The sequence below is a fragment of the Notechis scutatus genome, chromosome 9 (genome assembly GCF_049901735.1).
Source record: "Notechis scutatus isolate UNSWTSFEM ecotype Mainland chromosome 9, rNotScu1.2, whole genome shotgun sequence".
In the NCBI taxonomy this organism is placed as follows: Eukaryota; Metazoa; Chordata; class Lepidosauria; order Squamata; family Elapidae; genus Notechis; species Notechis scutatus.
Window position 1 is genome coordinate 11106491 of NC_142017.1, and position 20418 is coordinate 11126908.

Consider the following 20418-nt stretch of genomic DNA (forward strand, 5'->3'; position numbering starts at 1 on the left):
CCACCCCACTCCTAAGGAAAGGTTACTGCAAAATCTCCATTCCCTCCCCACCCCACTTATCTCAGCCTCTGTGCTTATTTCTATTATTGTTTTTCTTTCTTTGCTGCATGGAGGAACTTTCCGTAATCTCACACCTGTGATTTCTTTAATCAGTCTTTATCCTTCCTTTCCTTACGCCCGCAGATCCCAAGGGAAAAGCCTTGAGGGCTGCAGCTGGGTGTCAAGACTTCTGAATGGTTGTGGTGGGACTGTGATCTTCTCTTCACAAGCAGTAGCCTTTGTTGGGGGGGGTGGGAAACTAGTATCGTCTATCCCAGAGGTTTCCAAACTTGGCAACTTTAGACTTGTGGACTTCAACTCCCAGAAATCTCCAGCCAGCAGAGCCCACCCTTGGCCACTTGTTGGATAGGCCAACGAAAGAAAAAGCAGAAGGAGCAAAGAGACTCGCCTGGTTTAAAATACAGGTAGTTCTTGACTTACAAGTTTTCATTTAATGACTGTTCAAAGTTACAACGGCACTGAAAAAAAAGGTAACTGGTGTTCTGACCATGGCAGCAACTTACGACGCGATCAAAATTCGGACGCTTGGCAACTGACTCATATTTACGACGGTGACAGTTTCGGGGAGTCACGTGATTCCCCCCGTTGGCGACCTTCCGACAAACACAGTCAATGGAGGAAGCCAGATACGCTTCACAACAGTGCCCCTAACTTCACAACGGCAGCGATCCACTTAAACAACCGTGGCAAGAAAGTTCGTCCAAAATCCACTTCGCGGAATGTTTCCCTTAGCGAAGGGTGGGATTCAAAAATCGCAGCCACCGGTTCGCTGCCTGGTTGCTGGGTGGGTGTGGCCATGATGGACGTGGCCTACTGGAACTTCCTGTTTCCGGCTTCCGGTGGGCCTCAGGGGCCCGGGGAGGCTGTTTTCACCCTCCCGGGGGTCCGTAGGCCTCCCCTGGGCCTCTGGGAGGATGAAAACCGCCTCACCCGGGCTCTGGAGGCCCTCCGGAAGCCAGAAACAGGCCCATTTCCGGACTTCCGGAAGGCCTGGTTTTACCTGCATCAAAAATGGGCCACGTGGAGACTCCCCGGGAGGGGCGGGGTAGGCAGGGAGAGCCAGTTGATTGAAATACCAGTTCGGTGAACCGGATGTAACTTTAACATCTGGTTTGCCTGAACTGATCCGAACCGATAGAATCCCACCCCTGCCCTTAGCCGTAGAAAGTTTGGGCTCCACTGTGATCATAAGCAGTGGTGGGATTCAATTTTTTTTACTACTGGTTCTGTGGGCGTGGCTTGATGGGTGTGGCTTGGTGGGCGTGGCAGGGGAAGGATACTGCAAAATCCCCCTTCCCTCCCCACCCCACTTAACCTGCTTTCCAGCTCCGTTCTCCTGTGCAGGGCAACCAAAGAAGACCCAGCCGATCAGCTGGGACTCATTGGGAGGCGGAGACTAGATGGGGGCGGGGCCAGTCAGAGGTGGGATTTGCCGGTTCTCCAAACTACTCAATATTTCTATTACCGGTTCTCCAGAACTGGTCAGAACTGGCTGAATACCACCTCTGATCGTAAGTCGAGTACAACCTGTATCGGCAAACTTGCCTCTGGCCACACAAAATGGCGCAGTGCTTGTTGGTATCGTAGGTAAGGTTTTTCCACCTTGCCTGCAGACTGGCGGATTCAGACAGGCTGGCAAGACAGTTGGCGGCAGGAGTAGCAGCTACAGTTAGGGGGATCTCAGGCACATTTGGACTTGCCAAGGCAGAAGGGCAGCTCTGGAGCAGGAACCAAGATATTGCTGAAAACGGGATCGTAATTCTCCGGTAGGACTTGCGGATTCTGTGCCATGATCCCCAGCACGTGATTGCAGATTTCTTTGGAGATGTCGCCCCGCAAGTAGAAGAACATGGAAATGTGGTCCTCGCTGGAGAAACAAGATGGAAGATAAGCGTGTTACACGATTTTACAGCGGACGCGAGAAAAGACTTCAAAACCAACTTATTATCATGGAACCTTGTATGGCAAGCTCTTCCAATCAATCAATGGAACAAAAGTTGCCTTCGGAAGTTGTGGGAGCTCCATCACTGGAGGCTTTCAAGAAGAGAGCAGGCTGCTATCTGTCAGAAAGGGTGTAGGGTCTACTGCTTGGGCAGAGGATTGGACTAGATGACCTACAAGGCCCCTACAAATATGAATCTGAATAAGCAGCACTGAGGGAGAAGTCTCTCAGAGATGTATATAAGAGATTACACACACACACAGACTCACACACAAATGACCACACGAGGAGGTGGCTTTTTATTTGGTTTATTCTTCTGTCAACTCTGCGAGAAAGCCTGCAGATCGATGAATGAAGGAGTTCCTCTGCAGGATAGTTTATTTGTTATCAGTTTTCTCTGCTGCAATCTTCTTCAACCCCAGGCTTTCCCCTAGAATATACCGCAATGAATATACTGATCCTAATAATGCAGCGTGCATTCAGTCTCTTGAATGGAAAACTCTTGGAAAATGTTCTCCCTTTCTGATTGGGGATGGAGCAGTAGCAGGACAGAAAAATATTACAAAACAGAATATTTATAGCTGAAGGTTGAACTGTGGAGTCCTTGGTGCTGTTGGAGCTTGGTTGTTTTCTCCAAGACGGTTCATTACCCAACTAGGTAACATCTTCAGTGCGAGAAGAGTGCTTGCTATTTATGTACAATGGCTTGCTCTGTCCATGTTGGTGGGAACATTCACCCGTATTTAAACAGAAATCAAGTCTGCAAGAAAACAACCGAGCTCTGAGTGTACCAAGAATTCCACAGATATTGTACATATCTATCCACATTTGTAAGCTGCCTTTTCTAATGACTTCTTGTTACTAATAACACTGTATATGACACTTAAAGCAAATGTAAAGAATAGAAATGCTTCACAATAAATAAAACAATCAAGTACTGATTCCTAGTTATTCCTATGGTCCGATATTCATATTCTGAGCACCTGGTGTCAAAAGAAGACTATAGCAGTTTCTGAGTTTCTCATTCAGTCCCAAAGATTAGATGCCAGAGGATGTTGCAATCAGAAGATGGAAAATTCTCCTTTTCTTCACCACTTGGGTGTCCTACCTGATATCAGGATATTTTGACATGAATCCCAGCACTTCCAGGCCAAGCATAGAAGGGTCCTTGATACTGATGATTTGCTGCAGATCTGCAATGACTTGGAGGGAAAGTTTGTCCTCCTCCAAGCCCTGGGAAGAAAAGGAGACCAGGTAGCTCACAACCAATACAGTCACTTCCTTTTAAAATAGAGTAAAACTCAACTCAGCTGCAATCTCATACCCGCAAAACAGAAGATTGAAAGGGATGTAGGGGAGAATTGTACAAAAGCAATCAAGGAAGACTGGCAACAGTAGGCATAGACCAAAGGAAACTACAACGAGGTTTCCATGCTATATAAACAGTCAACTAGAATATCTATGGAGAGTCTTAGTCCTCCAGGTCAGTGGTCACCAACTAGTGGGCTGGGGATCACTGGTGGTCCACAAGAAAATTTTGGCGGTCCACAGAGAAATGTCACCCCAAAGCACCCCCCAAAGCAATTAATCCAGGCTGTGCAGGAACACAAGGCTTGTATTGCGAACACCAGGTAGTGAGGGGAGGGGGGAAAGGGCAGAGGGGGGGAACTTGCCCCACTCACTTCATGCACCTGGGCTGGCCGCTGGGCTGCTTCTTTCCATTTCTTTCTTCTGCTTTTGGCAGCACGCAAGGAAAGCAGCAAAAGTCTTTCTTTCTCTCTCCCAAACTCTGCCAGAAATGAGTCTTTGGGACCCTGCAAGGCCTCCTGCTCCAAGAGGCTGCACTGGCACAACAAGTCTCACAAAGACTCATTTCTGGTGGAGTTTGGGGGAGAGAAAGAAAGACTTCTGCTGCTTTCCTTGCATGAAGCCAAAAGTCTCTCTCTCTCTCCCTGTGAGAATGGAGCTGGAGACGGTATCCTGTGATCCCAAATAAAGAATGATCGATCGGTAGGAAAACGGGGTGGGGAATTTTCCTGCAGACTTTTGGGGGGATTTTCCCAGGGTCTCTGGTCTGTGGGATTTAAAAGTATGAGTTTGGTGGTCCCTGAGGTCCAAAAGGTTGGCTCTGAAGAAGAAGAGCTATAGAAGCTTCTTGGATTAGAAGTGAAACATCTTCCAAGAAAAAAAAAACAGAAAGTCCCATTGCCTCTTGAAAAAACACCTTTGGGACAGTCAATCAGAAATAAAAGTGCACATATTTATTTAAGTTTATTTAATCACCCAATCAACGATCAGAAAACATTTGGAATCACAAATGTTACTTCCAGTTGACTGTTGGGTTTTTTTTTTTTTTTTTAGGATGGGTACTTTATTGTAGTTTATTTGGTCTATGCCAATTGCTGCCAGTCTTCTTTGATTGCAGTGGCTACAAATCTAGTTGTTGTTGTTGTTGTTGTTGTTGTTGTTGTTGTTGTTGTTGTTATTATTATTATTATTATTATTATTATTATTATTATTATTATTACTATTATTTTGCAATTCTCCCCTCCACCACTTCTGTTTTGTAGCTATGAGATTGCAGTGTTGAGTTTTAGTCTATTTTTAAAATGGCATGAACCATGAAAATCCTTCTGCCTTATTGCCTCTTGGGTTGTAATCGTCATTTCCCCTTACCCTTGTTTGGCCAAATTAGCCTGTCACTCCCCAGAAATTCCCACCTTCTCTTTTGCAGCATTTCTACCTTGGCTGGGAAGTTGTGGTGGTTTCCCCCCCCCCTTTTTTCTTCTCACCAGGGCACAGAAGAGTTCCCTTAACTGAGAGGTATCCTGCAGCATTCTTGCAGACATCTTGCTCCTCTCTTCGGCTGTTTGACACGTCATCCGTTTCTGCAAAAGGGACTTCACATATTGGCTCATGACCAGGTGCTCAGCTTCTGACAGCAGGTACTGTGAGTGGGCGTTATAGGAGAAAGGGGGGGAAAAAAAAGAGGCACGGTGTTTCTGGATACGGCCGAAATCCAGTTTGTGAGTATGTGCCCTCGCTAACTAACCTGGATTGTTCTGAGCTGAAACTTAGGAAACGCTGCTTTAGGGTAATGATTTGTGTAAAAAAGATTCTGGTTTCACTCTTGGCATTTCCAGATAGGACAAAATGGGCACCTACAACGCTAAGATGAGGTGTAATGTTTGACTGAATTTTAGCTGTCCCTCTGCACGTCATCAACGATTTCTCTTTTCTGTAGAGCTTGGGTAAGAGAGAAGGGGATGTACAATATAAAGGGCAAAAGGAAAAAAAATATCTAAAAGAGGGAGGGAATGATGAAAAAAAGGGGGATTTCCAGCTCCCTCCCCCCTGTTCCTCACTGCTTTTATCCCATCTGTCATATGGTATCTTATAGATTATCTTTGCAATTTTGTATAGAAAAAGGCTATCCACTTGAAGTTGAAACAATTAAAGACCGCATCCTGTAATATCTTTGTTCCTCTTTGTCTCATTTGCACATAATGTTTAGAATCTCCTTCATTCAGAGCTTCGGTGGCGCAGTGGTTAGAGGGCAGTACTGCAGGCTACTTCTGCTGACTATTGGCTGCCTGCAATTTGGCAGTTCAAATCCTGCCAGGCTCAAGGTGGACTCATCCTTCCATCCTTCCAAGACGGGTAAAATGAGGACCTAGATTGTTGGGGGCAAGAGACTGACTCTGTAAACCACTTGGAGAGGGCTGTAAAGCACTGTGAAGCGGTATATAAGTCTAAGTGCTATTGCTAATTGTCTCTTGTTTTGCTAACAGACTGATCTACCATTAGGCTTGTCATGATTGCAGGATGATGCTCACCCTGGACTTTTAGTGGATACAGTGGTGGGATTCAAATTTTTTTTTTTTTACTACTGGTTCTGTGGGCGTGGCTTGGTGGGCGTGGCAAGGGAAGGATACTGCAAAATCTCCATTTTCTCCTCACCCCACTAACCTGCTTTCCAGCTCTGTTCTCCTGTGCAGGGCAACCAAAGAAGACCCCAGCCGATCAGCTGGGACTCAGGAGGCAGAGAAGAGATGGGATTGGTGGGGCCAGTCAGAGGTGGGATTGGCCGGTTCTTCAAACGACTCAAAATTTCTGCTACCAGTTCTCCAGAACTGGTCAGAACTGGCTGAAGACCAACTCTGAATGGATAGATCTTTCCCAACCCCACCATCAATGTCCCCAGCAGTGGCCAGGATCTTACCATGCTGACAGGTTTGTGAGTTCTGCCGAAACCTTCCACATGCTTGTCAATCACCTCGCAGATGTTGTTCATCAGCTGACAGTCATCCAGCAGCCACTGGCGAGAGGGGAACTGGGCAAAGAGTGGCTGGAACAGACCGCAAGAGAAACCATGTCTTTTTTTTCTTCTCCTCTTATTGAGAGCAGCTCAGAACAGCATTCCAAGGAGCAAAAAGAGAGAAAATGCTAGCAGCTGTTAAATAAAAGTTAATCTACAGGGAGTTCTCGATTTATGACGGCAACTGAGCCCCAAATGTCTGTTGTTAGGGGAGACATTTGTTAAGTGAGTTTTGCCCCACTTTATGACCTTTCTTGCCACCGTTACTAAGCGAATCACTGCAGTTGATAAGTTAGTAACTTGGTTGTTAAGTGAATCTGGCTTTCCCCTTGATTTGCTTGTCAAAAGGTTGCAAAAGGGGATCAGGTTACCTTGGAACACAGCAACGGTCATAAGTGTGAACCAACTGCCAAGCAATTGGAATTCTGCCCACTTGAGCATGGGGCTGCCAGAAAGGTCGTAACTGTGAAAAATGGTCATAAGTCACTTTTTTCAGGGCCACTGTAACTTTGAATGGTCACTAAAAAAAACTGTTGTAAGTCGAGGACTACCTGTATTTGAGAATAATGCTATCAGTATGAGATGCAAGGCTATACAAGTAGACACGGAAAGAGCAACCACTACAGACAGACGTAGAGGCTGAAAAAAACCCCCAACCAATTGGTTTGCTTTGATCTCTCTTATAATAGGGCTCAGAGGTTAAAAAAAAAAGTTGAGCTTCTCAGCTAGAAAGCTGGCAGCCAGAGGTTTGAGACCCAAGTGTCCTGTGACAGGGTGAGCTCCCGTTATTTGCCCCAGCTCCTGCCCACCTAGCAGTTCAAAAACATGCAAATGCGTTAATGCGAGTAGAAAAATAGGTACCATGTTGGTGGGAAGGCAACAACTGTCTTCAGACAACACTTGGCTCCCTCTGCTAAGAAACAGAGGTGAGCATCGCCCCCAAGAGTCAAGCATTGTCTTTACATTATAACAGAGGTCTCCAAACTTGGCAAGTTTAAGATTTCTGGACTTCAACTCCCAGAATTCTCCATCCAGCAAAGCTGGCGAAGGAATTCTGAGAGTTGAAGTCCACGAGTCTTAAAGTTGCCAAGTTTGTGGACCCCTGCATTATAATATGCATGGGAATTACTGGATGAACTATTTATATCAACATCCAGCGAAATACAGCTTTTGACCATTGGTTTGTTGCAGCCTGATGTGCTATATAGCTCTCACCTTTTGAAGTGTGTGTGTGTGTGTGTGTGTGTGTATTTCCACAAGACAGCTGGAGTCTGTTTTCCAAAGGTTGTCCCAGAATGTGTTGCAATCAGTAACTTGGTTCAGGTTGCAGGCTAAGCCAGGAATCGTTTGATCATGGCGTATTGAATAACCACTATTAGTTTGGTTCTCCATGCACCCTAAAACCAGAACCAAACCCACTGCTGTGTGTGGTGCTGAATGAGGGGTACCTTCAAGTCAGCCAGCATCTCCTCCAATAGAAGTTGGCATGCCTTCTTCTGAGTTTTCTCTAAGGCCGTGTGTAGAGATGGTAGCATCCTGACAGGCTCCTCAGGAGCCAACCCGTTAGCACACAAGGCTGAGATGGAGGAGCTGCCAGGAAAGAGAAGAGAAATAATTAAGAAGGCTGATGGCTAAGAAGATGAAGAAAACATCTGGCCTGGAGAGAGGGGGAGAGAGAGAGAGAGAGAGAGAGAGAGAGAGAGAGAGAGAGAGAGAGAGAGAGAGACAGGTACAGAGTACCAGAAACAGCCTTCGGGAATACCTGAGAGCCAAGCAGTTGTTGACAGTGGACAACAATCTCGCTGTGTAGTACTTAGATGCCATGGGCTCTTGCTGATGTGCTTTAAAAAATTCCACCAGTTTCTCATACAGGCTGCAGAAAGGAAAGACACACTTATTATGTCAGGCCTTGTTTATTTATTTTATTTTTATTTATTTATACATATAAGAAAAATAAAGAATAAGAGAAACAATAGGACAGGGACGGTAGGCACGATGGTGCGCTTATGCACGCCCCTGTTTACCCGGAAGCCTTTGGTGAAATCATAGCGGAATGGAAAGATCCATGTAGTCACCATACTTACAGATTACCAGAGTTGGAAGGGACCTTGTAAGTCATCTAGTCCAACCCCCTGCCCAAACAGAAGACCCTACACTATTTCTGACAAATGGCTGTCCAATCTCTTCTTGAAAGCCTCCAGTGATGAAGCTCCCACAACTTCCGAAGGCAACTTCTGTTCCATGGGTTGATCGTTCTTACTGTCAGAAAATTTCTCCTTATTTCCAGGTTGAATCTCTCCCTGTTCAGTTTCCATCCATTGTTCCTTGTCTGGTCTTCAGGTGCCTTGGAAAATAGGTTGACCCCTTCCTCCTCTCTGTGGTAGCCCCTCAAATATTGGAAGACTCTTATCCTGTCTCCCCTGGTCCTTCTCTTCGCTAGACCAGCCAAGCCCAGTTCATTGTATGTTTTAGCCTCCAGTCCCCTCATCATCCTGGTTGCTCTTCTCTGCACTCTTTCTAGAGCCTCAACATATTTTTTATAATGTGGTGACCAAAAGTGGATGCAGAATTCTAGGTGGGGTCTTATTAAGGCTTTATAGAGTGGTATTAGTCACTTGATCTTGATTGTATCCCTTTGTTAATGCAATTTAGGATTGCAGTGGCTTGTTTTGGCTGCTGCTGCTGCACACTGCTGGCTCATATTTCCAGCTTGCAAGCCAATCCCTTTTCCCACACTGATGTATAACCACCAATAGGCTGACTTAATGGTGGACAGGACCAAGATGGATCCAATTACGAACCAAGTACTTTCAGAAATGAACTTTCAGCTTGATTCAGCTCAGAATCAATCTGTGACTACAGATTGGACCCAAAGATTCTTCTCTGTTACTGAGGTGTTGAGGTTATATAGGCCATCCTGTTTTTTGGAATTAATTGGCATACAAGATGAAACTGACCTGCCCAAAAACGCCTCCAACTCTCCCAAAGCCATTTCAAGAACTTTCTGCTGGAGAATACCAGAGATGAGTGATACCAGTCTAATGTTTTCATCGAGCATCTGAGATATTTAATGGGAAAGAGGGGGAAAAAAAACAGATGGGGAAATCAAACTCATGATTTGGCTTCTACAATTAGAAATATCTTCTTTGTTCAGTTAGCTAACTCTTCTCTCCTTGCCTCCCCAATTCCTCCTCCTAACCTTCATGGCAATGATAGGCAGGTTGCTCTGGAAGAAGCCTTGATAGTCGGATTCGGGTTCTTTGCCCCAAAGCCATTCCTCAAACTCCATTTCTAGAGCCTTTTGCATCCATTCTGCGATGCTAGCCTAGAGGAAGGAAACAAAATGGGGATCAAGTAATCCTGAGCCTTTGGAATGAACTCAAAGTCCAGATCTTTTACTAGTTCCCACCTGTTGTGATTCACGTGTCTCATTTGGTCTGTGTTCTGACCCCAAACCCTTTTCCAATAAAACAAACACGAATCAAAGGGAACAGAAACCTTTTAATGATTCTTACGAATCCCCAGTTAAAAGGCTGCTGATAAGCATGAGCCTCACCAAAACTGTGCGAGTCTGCCAAGAATAACAGATAAGATCACCTGGAAATATTTTACAACACAAGGGTCTTCAGATACCAACTAAGACACTGCAATGTCCATGAGGCTCGAGTTTCAATACGTCTTTGCTTCCTGCAAAGACCGTCCGATTCCCAGCTGGCTTTTATATTCTTGAAGGAGGGGCCATTACTTTGCAGCCTTACTCCTGAGTCGCCCATGCTGCTGCAGCTGCTCTTTCCTGCGAGCAACCCTGTGTGCATGCGCCCTTGGCACAGGCTCCTCGGGAACCTCCTCATCGCTGCTGCCAGCCCCCATAATCTCTGAAGGCAGCAGTCTACTCCCTAATGGTCCTGGCCCCTCATCTGAGTCCTCACTCTCCTCAGCCATCCACACCTGCTGCCGGCTAACCACAACAGTCTGCTTGAGCCCACTCAAAGCAATTGAGCATAAACAGCGCGGTGGTTTGGCTTGGCTGCAACCTTTCCACCTCCTGTTTGCAGTTCTGTCTGTTGCAGTAAAATGGCTGCAAGACTCAGCCCATCTCCCTGTGGCCCCAGAGCCCCAAGGAGGCTGCTGGTGTTCCACCATTAGATCAACCTTTATTCAAGTCAGAGTGTGAATCAAGATTCCTGAAGTGGGAGGGACTCCGCCCAGGATGGTGCTTTGAACTAGCGGCACATATCTCTGTTCTGCTAGGCAGCGAACGGCTGGTTTGATAGCTACAGAGCAGGTCTCTCTAGCTACTTCGCTCCAGGATTAGAAAAGGAGTGGCACGAAATTGTCCTGACAGCATTCCTTGACCAGGGTGGGGTGGGAGGGAGCGGGAAGTGAATATTCCGTGAATTTCTTCTCCCTGCAGCCAGCCAGGGTGGATACTACATGTGAAATGTTAAATTTAATTGACCGCTTTTTTCTCCTTTTTTATTCAAAACTAGCTCGATGCTCATGCTTCGCTACAAAACTATGTGGTTGGGCTTAGTTTTGGGGGAGAAAAATAAGGCCAAAAAATTTCTACCTCTGCCTACCAGCATCCATTGGTATTCATCTGGCTAGCGTCCTGCCAGTGTGCAAGAGAGTTGAGGGCTCTTTAGAAACTGAAACAGTATTTGTTGATGTGAGCAAGAAGGAGACAGCAAGGACCCTGGGCGTGGGTTAGCTCAACTGTTCTGTACTAAAGCTAGTTGCTGCTGTGAAACTAAAATGGAAACTCCTCTCCTCTGCTTGAGTTTTGCATTTGGAAGAGATTTCTTTTCAGGTGGGGAGGGGGAGTAGAACTCCTTAGCATCAGAGAGTATAAATAATAATAATATAGGAAATACTAATGCTCTGGTGGTCATTTCGAAAAATCCTTTCTTAGTGAGCACCTAGAAGCCAAGAGGAACATAGGTGCCCAATTTCAAGTTTGTAGGCTTTACAGTTCTGGAGATTTTGTGATGATGTGCGAGTGCTATTTTTGCTTTTATTTATATATATATATAAATATAAAGAAAACAAATATATATATATATAGAAGATGAGAAACTGACATTCATTGGTTTATCCTTGTCATGTCTTGCTGGAAATTTGCCCATAGTATAATGCCTTCTGAGATACGTGTTGTTGTGGTTGTGTCAGTTCTCAATATTATTAAATATATTTCCTGCTTTTCTCTTTAAAACAAGGCCTCCCCCTCCCCCCTGCCCACCCCCCAAAAGGGTTCCTGAAGAGGATTTGAACTCTTCTCCAATGGTAATGTTAGGATAAATGGCAATAATGTGTACTTGGAAGCATTTTGGATGTAGATAATAAGAGTCTTACAATGTACTCTCAGCATCTCCAAGTCAATTTCAGGTAGTGGGGAAAAAGAATTCGCCTGAAACCTTGAGTTACCTTCTCATAGTAGCCCACAGACTCAAGTTCAATCACTGCTAAAGACATCCAGATCTCCTTCTGTGCCCACAGATGATTGGATTTTCAAAACCCTGAACCTGGTCTTCTAACTCACCTGTACTTTCCCCAGGTAAGACTCTTCCAGAGACCTGATGGTATCTGCTGGAAGCAGAGGAGCCAAGGTTGAGATGTCGACTTCAGGAAGCAGATCTGCGTGAGCCATCATTTCAGAACTGATTTTTTTAAAAAAGGGGGGAGGGGAATCAGGACAAAAATGCAGAAGAAAGTTTTTAGCAGCCTTCTTCAACAGGCCAGGCTGGATTGGAGACACCACAAGTAAAATTCTAACATGCACCCACTGATTAATTGTTCTAACTGTCAGGAAATTTCTCCTTAGTTCTAAGTTGCTTCTCTCCTTGATTAGTTTCCACCCATTGCTTCTTGTCCTGCCTTCAGGTGCTTTGGAGAATAGCTTGACTCCTTCTTCTTTGGGGCAGCCCCTGAAATATTGGAACACTGCTATCATGTCTCTCCTAGTCCTTCTTTTCATTAGACTAAACATACCCAGTTCCTTCAACCGTTCTTCATATGTTTTAACCTCCAGACCCCTAATCATCTCTGTTGCTCTTTTCTGCACTTTTTCTAGTCTCAACATCTTTTTTACATCATGGCGACCAAAACTGGATGCAGTATTCCAAGTGTGGCCTTACCAAGGCCTTATAAAGTGGTATTAACACTTCACGTAATCTTGATTCTATCCCTCTGTTTATGCAGCCTAGAACTGTGTTGGCTTTTTTGGCAGATGCTGCACACGGCTGGCTCATATGGATGCTACAATCATCAATATCACTTCCAGAATCTCTTCCTAAAAAGCTTGGAAATGCCTCCCGGCCTTCAGCACCCACTAGCAGTGGCACCCACCTTGGGTAGACATGAATTGACCAGTGAAGGAGAGCGAAGATCTCTTGTTTATCTAGCTCCCACGTAAGGATGTGATGCAGGTGATCGGTTAGGCCTTGGTGGAACATGGTGGCGAAGGCCGTGAGGATGTTGTAATGAGGAGGGCAGCACTGGACCAGCCAATCTTTCACGATGCCTAATTCTGCTAGGATGCTACTCTGCAGGGATGCCAAGTGGCTACTAAGCCCCTGGCCTTGAGTCTTGTTTGGCTCAGCCTGGAAATAGGAAGCTATGACAGTGTCTTGAACAACTTGGAAGAATTTCCTTCTCCAACGTTTTGGGCGTCCCGGTGGGAAGAAGCCATGAGGTTGGGACCTCAGTGCCACGGCGGCATCTATAGTTTCCTCTCTCTCGATGATCCGTACGGCTGACACCAAAAGAGATGGGTCCTCCAATACCACCTTTGTGGCATGGGCAACTGTGCGCCACAAATGCTGTGCCAAGCCATCATTCAGTTCCAGGAGGCCTCCAAAGTAAGACTCAACGTCGGTCCGATTCGAGGGGCTGAGCAGGCTGCGGTTATGCAACTGGGACAGGATGCTATCCCGTAAGCTCTCCAGATCCATGAGCCCTAGGTGGGCTTTCAGGAGGTTCTGGCTTTGTAAGTGGTAGAAGCCTTCCGAAATGAGTTGAGGCACTGCAGGGAGAAGACCAAAGGAAAGGCCGGGATCAAGTTTAAGCTTTCCAAAAGGAAACCTCTAAAAGGAAAGGAAATAAAGACAACATCGAACAGCGGTTGGTATACTGAGCAGAGGAAAAACATGCACACTTTCCTCAATCCCTTAGAACAGGGGCGACCAACCTTGGCAACATTAAGATCCATGGGCTTCAACTCCCAAAATTCCCCAGCCAGGTAGTCTTAATGTGATGATATAATGTGATGATGGCATAAAGGCAACACAGTTCAATAAGCAAAAAGAGACCCCTTTATTATCTCCAATTTTTGCCCCCAGTGTCCAGGTTATCTTCGGCTGGAGAAAAACTCTCCCAAGAACAGCCTTTAAGTGGAGAAAATTCAGTCCGAAAACAAAGTACATACAAACTGTAACTAAAAATCCAAACAAACCATGCTGCAGTAATTAACTAGACAGGGGAGGAGAAGGAATTGCAGACTTGAAAGCACAGCAAAACACACAAGTTGGGAAGATGCCAGGAACACAGATAAGCCTCGCGATAAATTCACAGTTTGCTCTCAACAGTTTGCTGTGCGCAGCTTCCCTTTTTAAACACTGTGTTCCCAGCTGTAGCTAAGGAAGGGAATCAGGGCCCTTTCCTCCCCCTGTAAGCCACGCAACTCAGGTTGCTCCCTTCTCTGTTCCTCCCTGCGTGCCCTAGGATGAAGAAGGGGTGGGCCTGGGTCTTCCTCTGAACTCCCTCTCCCTTGCTCTACCTCTCCCCTGCTCTGCCCAGCCAGACTTTGCCCTTCCCCAGTTTCTTCCACAGCCAATAGAGCCACACTCCCACTCCCTGTCAGCTGTTTGGCCTCCCCCTCTGAATCAGATTCTGACAGGGGCACGACACTTAGAGCTGCCAAAGTTGGACACCCTGTCTTAAAAGAAAAATGGAATGGAAAAAAACCCAAATTAATCAATAAGCCATATCTGTTAAAGAGAAGTCACAAACACAGTAATTAGCCATCCCATTAGCTTGGCCACTGAATGCACCATCCCTAGTTTCTGACTGTAAAAGTTCTTACAATGTGTTATTTTTCCTTCATGGTGGGCAATTAAAATTTCTTTTTGTTTCTAAATTATTTTTAAAAAATCAGCCTATTTTCCACAATTAAATAGCCCTTTTAATTTCATGTTAGGTTTCCACCTGTTTTTACACCTTGATATAAAAACAGCATTTAACACATTGGACTCCAGTTGAAAATTCATTCTTATTCTTTCACAATTGTATTTATATTTGTATTGCTCAAGAGAGCATTGAAAATAATAAAGAACAAGGAAAAAAAGCAGAAACCGTGTTGGAGTAAAAACAACCCTGATATAACTAGTATAGAAATCTCCATTCCTGGCTTGGAGAAAGCATATGCAAAATTTTGGGGATGGAAGTCTAAATTTGGTCTTCGAATCAAGATCCCCACTCCAGAAGATCATTGGGGCCAAAAGAAGAATAAAATGTCATGTTGCTGACATTTAATTGAAACTGAAGCAATAATAACGTTCAGCTAGTAAGACTATTTTCCCATATTCTTAACATTTCCCCCTTTCTGAGACAAATATATACATAACTAGTTCTATACCTGTGCTTTGCTATGAAAATGTGATCAGACTTAGTTTTGGGGAAGGAAAATAAGGGGGAAAATTGTGCTTCTGCCTACCAGCATTCATCCGTATTCATCTGGCTAGCGTCCTGTCAGTGTGTGAGAGAGTTGAGGGCTGTTTGGAAACTGAAACAGGGAAACTGAAGCAGTATTTGCTGTGTGAGCATGGAGACAGCAAGGAGTCTGGGCATGGCTTAGCTCAACTGTTCTGTACTAAAGCTGCTTGGTGCTCTGAAACTCCTCTGCTCATGTTTTGCATTTGGAACAGATTTCTTTTCAGGTGGGGAGGGGGAGTAAAAGTCCTTAGCATCAGAGGGTGTTAATAATAATACACGAAAAACTAATGCTTTGAATGTCAACTCAAAATATTTCTATGGTCTTTTTGGAGTTGTCAACAGAAAGGGAGGGGGGAAAGGTGTAGAGTTGTAATTGCAGGAATGTTCCAATCTCGGATGGCAAACCTCAGATAAAGAACGTTTTCAAGCAAATGCAACTCAGGTAAACAAAGTCACTAATCTAAAGGAGGATTAGAGAGAGGAAGTAAACATATGTTAGACTTTAACTAGAGATAATTAATTACTGTGCTAAACAGTAATGAAAGTTAAGCAGTAACCAAAGTTAACCAGTGATGGAGGATAACTAAAAATGTGTATAAAGAATAGACTCCAATAAAGATCATCATGATTCAGTTGTTCATGATCAAACAACTCGACTGCCTTGTCATTACAACAGAAAGGGGTTTGAAAGAGCAGTGCGGCAGCTTGGAAATCGAAAGTGCATTGCATAAATAGTTTTTCAAAGATAGTAACTAGGTGACTGAAGTTTCTGCCATGCAAAAGTCTAACTGGAGAACATGATGGATGACTCTTGGCTATGGATGTGTCCCATTGGAGAATATGAATTATGATACACCCAGGGGGTGGGGAAAAACCATGGTCAAGGGTGACAATGAATTATATGTCTCAGAGTCGGCTACATCCAGGCAGTGCCGGACATGTTAACTCCCAATAAATCCTTTTGAAGTTTTGGAAGTTTGGCTCAAAACTCATGATTTAATTGGAGTAACTGCCGGAATCCTGACACTGATAGTCATTTTGATAAATTCTTTCTTAGCGAGCACCTACAAGCCAAGAGGAACATATGTGCCAAATTTCAAGTTAGTAGGCTTTACGGTTCTGGAGATTTTGTGATGATGCATGACTGGCATTTCGCCTTTATATAGAGAGATTCAGTAACTTATACGTGCAAGGAATCAAATCTAAGGTTTTCGTGGGGGGCTAGAAAGAGATTCAGAGTGTTCATGCTTCTGTGTTAAGGCCATCAAATTTTGCAATGGGTTTCGGAATGGCACAGCCAGACGGTGGGGTCCCGCAGTGCCCAAGTCACCTGAGAAAAGCTGGGGCAACATCTGGACCACTGCCTCCAGCTGGCCATGCTTCGTGCCCAGTTCTCGTAGCTCCCGTAAGCTCCGAAATGACTCGATGCATGATGTGAGATCCTTCTCAATGGTCGCCAGTTCTTCTTGTATGTGCTGGACATCGGCGAGGGCAGAATGCAGTTCCTCCAGGCCCGTGTTCATGCCTTCCAGGTAGGACTGAGCAGTGGACTGGAGGCAAAGCCAGAAGTTAAGTCATGACGGGTAAGTCCTCGACTTACAACAGTTCATTTAGGGACTGTTCAAAGCTACAACAGCACTGAAAAAGGTGAGTTACGGCCATTGTTCACACAACCGTTGCAGTGTCCCCGTGGACACGTGATCAAAATTCAGACGCTTGGCAATGGGTTCATAATTATGACTGTTGCAGTGTCCCAGCTCATGTGAACCCTTTTTCCGACCTTCTGACAAGTGAAGTTAATGGGAAAGCCAGATTCACTTTTCAAGTGTGTGTTGCTGTCATGCCCCTGTTAGAATCTGACTCCGAGGGAGAGGAGGAACAGCCGACAGGGAGTGGGAGTGTGGCTCCGGAGGTTGTGGAGGAAACTGGGGAAGGGCACAGTCTGACTGGGCATTCAGAGAAAGACCCAGGCCCATCCCCTCTTCATCCTACTGCACGCAAGGAGGAGTGGATAAGGGAGAAATGTGAATGGTGTGGTCTACGGGGGAGGAAAGGGCCCTGATCCCCTTCATGGGCTGCAGCTGGGAGGACTGTTTATAAGGACAAACTGCGCATGGCCCAGTGCTGGAAGCAAAGTGTGAAATAATTCTAGTCTTTCAGTTCTTATCTGAGTTCTGGCGTCCTTCCCAGTGTGTGTATTTTGATATCTGTGGACGTATTCAAGCCCTTATCCTGCCTTGTCTCATTAATTGCTTCAGTGTGGTTTGTGTTGTTTTTTCTATTTATAATTTATATGTATTTTGAGTTTGAACGAAATTTCTTCCTTTTCATAATTGTTCATTGGGGAGTTTTTTCCCCAGTCAATGATAATTGGACTTTGGAGGCCAAGTTGAAGGAATTAAAGGGACTTCACCTATTTTTGTGACTTTGTTGCTTTTATATCCCACCCTGGATCATCACAGTTGCTCTCCAACTGCAATGATTCACTTAACAATTGTGACAAGAAAGGTTGTAAAATGGAATAAAATTCACTGATCAACTGTCTTGCTTACCAACGTAAATTTTGGGATCAGTTGTAGTCGTAAGTCAAGGACTACCTGTACAGTTTATAGGCAATGTAAAAGTCAGATTTACATTTAGCCTCCTGCTTTTTCCCCTTTTGCCTCTCTCATTTATTTATTTATTTGTCAATTTTGTGTAACATCCATCATATCGTGTGGCTCTGGGTGGTTTAATTTTAGAGTCCATGTTTATAAACTGCCTTGGTATTTTTTTTAAAGACAAAGATATATGTAAGCTCACTGAAGGTAACCAAATAAATGTGTTTCACAATTTGGTTCCAAGAATAAAATTAAATAGATAAGGAGTTTTGGGGGATTGTTGTGTGAGCACCCAGTTCCTGCCAGTATTAGAAAGTTTTGGAAAAATTGTACATTACAGAAATTCTCATCTTACTATAAAATGACAGGTTAAGGGTACTTTTAGGATTCAAACAAACCAGAAACAAACTGGAACAGGTTTGTTTCAAAAAAGGCAACAAATATGATTTAATTGGAATACAAATTAATTGCAACTGGAAAGATTGAAGGAATAAGCTATTCTTAGCCTGAAAGAAAATAAAACTCAATAAAATTCAAACTCAATACAGACAGTTCTTATTTAGCAATTGCCTCATTTATCAACTCTTTGCAGTTGGTGATTTAAAAATAATCCTGTGATTAATCCTCACATTTGCAACCTTCACAAACCAGGGAAGAGTTAAATTAAGATCATAAATAAAGTCAATTGTGGTTTCTTTTAGCAGCCCCTTTATTTAGCAACCGAGTTGCCCTAAGTATGGTCACTAAATGAGGACTAAACAAGGACCCCCTGCAGAGTTATGGTCACTAAACGAGGACTCCCTGCAGAGCTTGTCAAATAACTCTAGGAATCACACCGGAAAAGATTGAAACTTATTCTGGAGGGGAAGACATGGGATAAAACTCTTGTTACAGGACAGCAGGCTTGGGTTGACTGTTAAGAAAACTTCCCGATAGTTAAAAACAGTTTGAGAGTAGAAGCAACGAAGGATGGGGAAAATGACTGAAATTTCATTCTCTGGATGAGTACAAGCAGAGACTGGACAGTCATCCGTTGGGGATGGGTTAATAGAGACATGTGTGGGAGGGGTCAGTCAAAAGCAATATTGTGCTGTTGTGTCTTGAACTCTGCCCATTTTGTAGTGTGTTATAATGCATCTGTGTTTTAATTTAGCTTCCTATAATGGGCAGAGGGTTGGACCTGATGCCTTCTTCCAATACTCTTGGTCCAAGATTCTGGTAGTCTAGGAACTACCAACTCAAAAAAAAAACACAATCAGACTGTAAACAACAGCCCAATAAAGGAACTATCCAGAATACTTCCACCAACACTGGCAGGGCAATCCGGTTGTATATGAACAGAGTGCAAACCCCACTCCCTTCTAGCACTGATGGTATTACCTAGATGGGTAATGAAACGTCTGCAAGAAAACAACCAAGCTCAGAGAGCACCAAGGACCTTCAAGATCAGGTAAATGAAATTACCTGCCATGCTTACGTACCTTTATGCGGGATTCGATGAACCTGTTACGCTGCATCTCCCGAATCTGGTACTGCGGAAGACTATCCAGCTTGTCTGGTTGATAAAACACCCCTGATGCCCACTTCAAGGCAGCCCCTCTTGCCAGTTTCTCTGCTTTTTCCAATTCTGGCCATTTTCCCACTAAGACAACAACAATGAAAGGATGTAAAATTCCAGGCGGTGTGTGTTTTTAAACCAGGCAGGAATGCTTCATCTAAGGATGCAGGAAGGAAACAGGAAATGAAACGCATAACTCTGCAGCTGGTGAACCATCGGCTCTGGGTTCCTCAGCCTTGAAACATGAACGATCCCTCCCTTGCTACACAGAGGGGGCTGGGTTTTTAGGGGGCTTTGAGGGAAAAAAAGAAAGGGATTGCAGGATTGAAGCTATTCCCACTTATAGTCAGAAGGCAACGAAAACGCAGCCTCCCAAAACCGCTCAGCCAAGTTGGTCCCCAAACAGAATGAAATGAGAAGACCTGGTGTCAATCCCTCGGCGTGACACACTCTGATCAAGGCTTGCAAAAATCTGAGTTGTCCCTAAACCAACGTTTTTTTAAAAGTGAGAGACGGAAGGGGATTTGTGGAAAGCCGCCACATTAAAGTAGCTTGAACTTTCTGTTTCAGTATAAACCAGATTCCAGTTTTGTCCTGGCTCCAATCACAAAAGTTTGGGAATTGGGTTCCTGCGTCGTCGTCCCCGTAGTGAGTAAAATTATCCTTTGGCTCAGGGGTCTCCAACCTTGGGCCCTTGAAGCCTGGGGAATTCTGGGAGTCGAAGTCCGCCAGGCTTCAAGGGCCCAAGGCTGGAGATCCCTGCTTTGCCTGTGACTGCTGTGGAAAACGGCAAAGGAAGAAAGAGACAGATCGACATAAGTAGCTGACTTACGTATTGGGCTGTTGCTCAGTAGAGAGAGTTACATATCCCATGCTGCTGCCCCTATATAGAAAATCCCCAACCTTCATTTGTCGATGGTTACCTCTGGGACGGGTGGAAACGCTGTCCTCTGCAGACATCCCCATGGCTTCAATGGCAGCAGGATTCCCCTGGTTCAGTGCTGAGGACGGGACCTGGCCGAGCAGAGGAAGCCGAGCCAGTGAATAGCGTTTCCGTCAGTTAATATTCCTTTGGGGGGGTGTTGCTCTGTAGCACTGAAGCAGAAACACTCAGGATGTCAGAATAGGAAGGGGGGGGGAGGGAGAAACAGCTAATCTACCGGTCAGTTTCATTCTTTGGGCATGCAGATGAAACAGCACAAAATAGCTCAGCGCATCAATGCTGCTGCTG

General features: G+C 44.8%; 1 protein-coding gene and 1 long non-coding RNA gene across 3 annotated transcripts; one reads left to right on the forward strand and one right to left on the reverse strand.

Annotated features, from left to right (window-relative positions):
• Nucleotides 1-468: 468 nt before the first annotated feature.
• On the reverse strand, nt 469-20307 carry EXOC3L1 (exocyst complex component 3 like 1). Of its 2 annotated transcripts, none has more exons than XM_026671999.2 (13): nt 20111-20307; nt 19111-19271; nt 16360-16579; nt 12666-13341; nt 11860-11977; nt 9520-9645; nt 9278-9378; nt 8083-8193; nt 7769-7910; nt 6225-6350; nt 4795-4950; nt 3111-3235; nt 469-1927 (listed from the first exon to the last, which is right to left on the reverse strand). In XM_026671999.2, exons 1-13 carry the CDS (start codon nt 20151-20153, stop codon nt 1741-1743), a joined length of 2292 nt encoding a protein of 763 aa, XP_026527784.2. In that variant the 5' UTR covers nt 20154-20307; the 3' UTR covers nt 469-1740. The 2 variants fall into 2 exon arrangements, with proteins under 2 accessions (XP_026527784.2, XP_087827705.1); XM_087971579.1 differs by having other exon boundaries at nt 20020-20160.
• LOC148129832 (uncharacterized) lies at nt 6106-12645 on the forward strand. Its single transcript, XR_015750640.1, has 3 exons — nt 6106-6235; nt 11875-11958; nt 12547-12645. It is a non-coding gene; the product is annotated as an uncharacterized LOC148129832 (long non-coding RNA).
• Nucleotides 20308-20418: the final 111 nt, after the last annotated feature.